This window comes from Phytophthora infestans, genomic scaffold (assembly GCF_000142945.1).
Source record: "Phytophthora infestans T30-4 supercont1.251 genomic scaffold, whole genome shotgun sequence".
NCBI classification, from domain to species: Eukaryota; Oomycota; class Peronosporomycetes; order Peronosporales; family Peronosporaceae; genus Phytophthora; species Phytophthora infestans.
The window spans coordinates 105313-110748 of record NW_003303508.1 but is presented as its reverse complement, the minus strand read 5'-3'; the positions used below and the strand labels follow the sequence as shown (position 1 = coordinate 110748).

The following is a 5436-nucleotide window of genomic DNA, read 5'->3' as shown; positions in this document are numbered from 1 at the left end:
CTTTTTTCTTCAGCGGTTTTCGTTGTCAGCGCCACTTCCTCCTTTTTTCGTGAAAGAATCCATTTGATCGATTAGTTTTCAGTCTGATCCACATCTTAGTCTCATCAACCCAATAGGAGGATAGATCTTCCAGACTGGTTACCGTAGACGTTTGTCGGGGTAATCTTCCGATTTCCTCTGCTGAGACTACGATGCTGTAGTTATTTCTCCAAAAACTGTCGTGTACTTTGCAGGTTGTGCGCAAATGACCGTTTCCTCCACACGAGAAGCAAGGAGAGGCACGGTTTTTGCTCACGTGGTGCACAAGTATCTTTCGTCCAGTCCAGTTAATGAACCTTTTCCCTTTCAGAAACAGTAGGCAGTAAGGAAAATTTTCCAATGTATCGGTCTGCAAAGCTTGATTGCCATCACTCGGCTCTTGCCAAGTCGTGTATACACCTGCAAATTGTTGTTGGATGAATGTGTCTATCGCCGCTTCGTCCATAAACCTTAAAATATTGAGTAGTCGAACATGGTATCTGTCATGAGGTTGCTCATTTCTGATGCCATCTGCACCTATTTGTCTGGCCCACATCTGTGTGGCTCTCTGCATGTGGTCCTCCGACAATGGTTCTTCATCCTGATGCGCGTTTTTGAGAGGAAATCTTCTAGTACGGAAAGACAAAGACGTAAACTCGTTGCCCCACTTAGTAGCCATCTCACGCGTCCAGCAAATAATATGTACGGTGCGATGGTCCTGGTCATAGTATATTTCCTTGGCTTCTTGCAACATTTGAGTTACCTTCTCCTGGTCATTTCAGCTGTTTCGAATGCCCAAAAAAATTCGTTGGTTAGGCGACATCGGGACTGAAATTCTGGGTAAATCTTAAACTCCGGACTGAGCATCAGCATTAGATCCCTCTCCTCTTCGACTCTGATCGTGTCCTGTACCACCCGTAGAGCTACATTGGCTCAAACGCGCTTCAGAAAATCCGGTAACTTAGCGAGACAAAGGATGGTGCCTTCCAGGATACCCTTTACCACTTTCCACTCTAATTCCGACGGGGTTGGAGACGACTGGGAAACCATATCGCATTTCACTTTGGTCCGTAGCTGCTGGTTAGAAACCGGAAGGTAGATGGTGCAGCTCTCATCACTCATTAAACTTATTGCTGGCTTTGTTTTTGTTAAGTACGACTCGGAAAAACACACTTTTTCTTGCCGGATTAGCCAAAATAAGGAATACCGGTACTGTACTGGTATTAACGCTTTGATACCTAGTAGCTTTAGAGCATCCCAAATTAGGTAAACATAAATAGAGATTCTCTTACCTTCTCGCATTCACCCGCTTCACTAAAAGGCCCCGCAGCTTCTCGGCCCCAACCTGGCTTTTGGGGAGAGGACGGATATGCTCTTTAGCTCATGTAATACCAAGAAATCCATTAAGAATACCGATGAGTCCGCAAACGCGTGACGTTGCTATCGTTCTTCTACCAGTCTACTCCACTTCGAACAATCCTTCGACCTCGAGTTCACGAATACGGGCAAGGTTTCTCTCGAGAACGTTGTGGTCCTTGTGAGTGAGCATAATACTGCCCGGCGTCGTGAACATGTCAACCGTCTGACGCATATTGTCTCCTGGCCCGACGAAGATTTCCTTCTTAAGGAAAGCTGGCATCTTTTCAATCTCGGCTATACCTGGTATACTCTTCAAGACACCATTCTTGTACGACACTAGCATAGCCTCACAGCCGTAAGCAAGCAGCTTAGTGGGTCGGTCGGAAAGCTTGGCAAAAGCCTCGCCATCTAAAATACTGTCAACGGCTGCAGTCACTTGGTTATAACCCACGCACATGTTGGCGATAGGAACCCACGCTCCTTCACCGCCGTGACAACGCGAGCCAACCTCGATCAGTACCGGCGAGCCGCCGCAGAATTTCACCTCTCCATGGGCAGGTCCTTCGCGAATGCCCAGAGCGTCGAGCACTTGGAACTGGTAGTCGATCATCTCGTTGATGATTCCCTCAGCAGGCACCAGTGACAGCCCGAAATAAACAAACGCAGCATCGTTGACACGGCGCTTGTCATACTTCCAGATCGCCGCCACCTTGTGCTCACCACTGCGGCTGACAGTATCCACTACATACTCGTCGCCCTCTAGAAACTCCTGTAGCAACACGGCGTCATTCTGAATTCCAAGACCATTAATCTTGCCCAGGATACCGCCAAACGTACGCTGCGCCTCCTCAATCGATAGACACAGAACAACGTCCTCAGTGCCCGCACTCTCCAGGGGTTTGAGCACCACTTCAAAAGGTTCTGGTTTAAGATCCTGCGTGATAAAATCCTCAGCTTCAGCCCACGTCTTGGCCTTCACCTGCTTTACAGCACGCACCCCAGCCGAGCGAAGAGTTTCGCCCATCAGATACTTGTCGCGACGAGCGTTTGAATGGTCCAAGACGTTTCCTTCCAGCCCCAGGGCATCGATGAGAGCATCGGCCAGTTTGACACCGAGTTCTGCACCGGCAAACACTGCACACACTGCAGCGCTGGCCTTCACTCTCTGTTTCTTCTTCTTGCTGCGCTTGTCTGCCACCTGCGTTGCAGCTTTACGAATCGCACTCACAGTCTGGTCCAGATTCCCTTCAAACGCAACAGTCGCTGCAAACTCCAGCGTAAGACCTTCTGGCACCAGGCTAGCAACACTCTCGATGTTCTCGAGACGGTCGCTGTACACGCAGATGCAGTCGTAGCCTCGGACCATAAGTTCGTGAGCCAGCACAGCTCCAGTCGAGAAAGGGTCCACCACCACTACAGTACCATGCAACCGTTTTGGCTTTGACTCAGCTTCTTCTTCAGGCTCCAGTTCATACAGTCCTTTGTGTTCCAACTCACGAATGCGTCCGTAGTCATAAATTAGCTGCTCTTCGTCTTTGTGGACCAGAATAACACTGCCAGGGGTCGAAAACATGTCGACGGTGGTCTTCAACTCCTCTCCAACATGCGTGTACCATACTGTGGAGACTGTAGACGACAACTCTTCGATCTCCTGTTGGCCTGGGTAACCTGCTAGCTTTCCTGTCTCATACGACACCAGCATGGCTTCGCAGCCATACGATTTGAGCTCTTTCGGACGGTCTGGCAGTCGTTCAAACGCTTCTGCATCCAAATACGAGTCCAATGCCGCGTCTACATGATTGTAGCCAAGACAGGGCGTCACTATGGGCAGATACGAGCCAGATCCACCGTGACAACGTGAGCCAATCTCCACAAGACACGGTTCACCTCTCACAACCTTCACTTCAGCATGTGCAGGACCGTGGTCGATTTCCAGAGCCTTCACCACCTTTAGCACGTAGTCGGCCACTTTGGCCAGCACGGAGCCATCCGGAGCTGCACGCAATAGAACACCATAGTACACGAAGGGAGCGTCATTCACAGCACGCTTATCATACTCCCACACAGCTACAACCTTCGTCACACCGTTGCGACTGACTGTATCCACGACGTACTCAGTGCCTTCCAGATATTCCTGCACCAACGTGGCCTGGTTCTCGAGTCCCAGTCCGTTAATCTTGCCCTGAATATTGCCGAAAGCTGCACGCACTTCCTCCATCGAGTGACACAACATGACGTCGTCACTACCCGCGCTTTCCACAGGCTTGACGATCACCTTGAAGTCTCCACCTTTGAGCATCGGAATGAGCTCATTCTTGACGAAACTCTCGACCTGCGACCACTTGGCGGCCTGCACTTGAGCCACGGCACGAAGACCCGAAGCGCGAACCTTCTCGCCCATGAGATATTTGTTGCGGCGCGCGTTCGAGCCGCTCGTGCCGTTTGTAGTGAGCTTAAAGTGCTCCGACAGCTTGTCCGCCAGAAGCACGCCCGTCTCAGCACCCGCGAAGATCCCGACGATATCCACGTTCTTGACTCGACGCAGAGCAGCCGAAGTGTCCTGGAGCGCCTTGCTCGCGTCCTTGCGTTCGGCTTCTCCGTCGTGGTAAATGATGGCTAGGAATTTGGATGCCAGTTCCTTCGGTACGTGTGAGATACGCTCCTGTGTCACTTCGAGAGTATCCGAGTAGACGCAGACGCAGAGATAGCCACGCTCCAGGACCTTCTCGGCCATGGTACTACCCGTCGAATACGGATCCACGACCACAATTGCCTCCTGGCGCTCCTTGTCACCTTCAGCGATGCGGAACAGGTTGCGTTCTGCGCTCGTACTTACGCGTCGCTCGCATGCGTTAAAGAAACGTCGGTGCATCACGTCGGACGCCGTCAGTAGCTGCTTCTGCGAGCGCAGACGTGGGTCAAACGTAGCGGCGCGCTGCAGAGGCCGGAAGTCGGCCATGGCACCGAGGGTCACACGGTCGGCGCGAGCGTCGGCGCCAGTTCGCAGGTGTTTGCGCTCATCAAAGGTGATGGCACGCTGATCGGCCGAGAGAACGCGGAACGACGGCTCCGTCTTCTGCTGCGTTGGCAGCTCCTTGGCTGGCGCTGGCGGTGGGGTGGCGGCTTCTTTGGCGGCGGCGTTCCCCATGAAAGATTGATACCTGTATGTAAGTGCTGGCTGACGGATTTTCAACTGGTCGCCCCTACAAATTCTGTGAGCCACGCACGCACGTCTATTTATGCGACGTGCTATTCGAGGGCCCCCCACCCCCCGCGGAATATGGAAGGAGCCACAACTGACAGTAGTACAGTAGTCTACTGTAGACTTGATGCCATCAAGTTGATGGAGGCATACATGTACAATACAGTATTGACGCTGTTGCAGGTTGATCATCAACTTGATGGCCATGTTGAAGACATGGATGTTGAAGACGGCGTCAAAGCGAACCGGCTCTGCATCGAGATCTTCTGTCGCGCAGATTTGATGTGATCAGAATCGGCATGAGCCACGCCATGAATCATGGCCCGTGACGCAGAATTCAATGAATGAATTTGCCTGTGGTGGAGCTTGACCTTCTCTCAAATCTAACACAAGCAGCAAGTCGAAAGACATGATTGGTCAAAACAAAGAGCTATTTTAAACTTCCAGATTTTAACCATGCGAAATCTCTCACTTTCGGTACCCCGATTTATCGGTTTTTCGTTACCATACAGTATACACTGCGCGACAGATCACATCGGACACCCACTTACAGTGCTCTAGCGCCGTCAATACTGCGAGTTAGGTCATACTATTTAGATATATGCGAGTTGTTGACAGTAGGAAAAGCCTAGTAGCGCTAACGAGCGCAGAATCGGCCGCTGAGGGGGACCTCCAATACAACTTTCCACTTTCAGCTCCACGACAGATCAGATCGGACAGTACAGACTATACAAAAATCAAGTTTTTTTATTTCCTTAGTAAGTCGTTCTATCTCCTTTCTCGGCAACTACCGCTAAGCAGCGACGCGGCATTGACTCTACCAGTGACTGCAGCAAAGCGAGAGGGATGGAATTCCA

General features: G+C 51.1%; 1 protein-coding gene across 1 annotated transcript; it reads right to left on the bottom strand.

Annotated features, from left to right (window-relative positions):
- Nucleotides 1–1477: 1477 nt before the first annotated feature.
- On the bottom strand, nucleotides 1478–4556 carry PITG_20994 (uncharacterized protein; the record flags this gene model as incomplete). Its single annotated transcript, XM_002895116.1, has 1 exon — nucleotides 1478–4556. The coding sequence occupies one exon, from the start codon at nucleotides 4523–4525 to the stop codon at nucleotides 1478–1480; it is 3048 nt and encodes a 1015-aa protein (XP_002895162.1).
- Nucleotides 4557–5436: the final 880 nt, after the last annotated feature.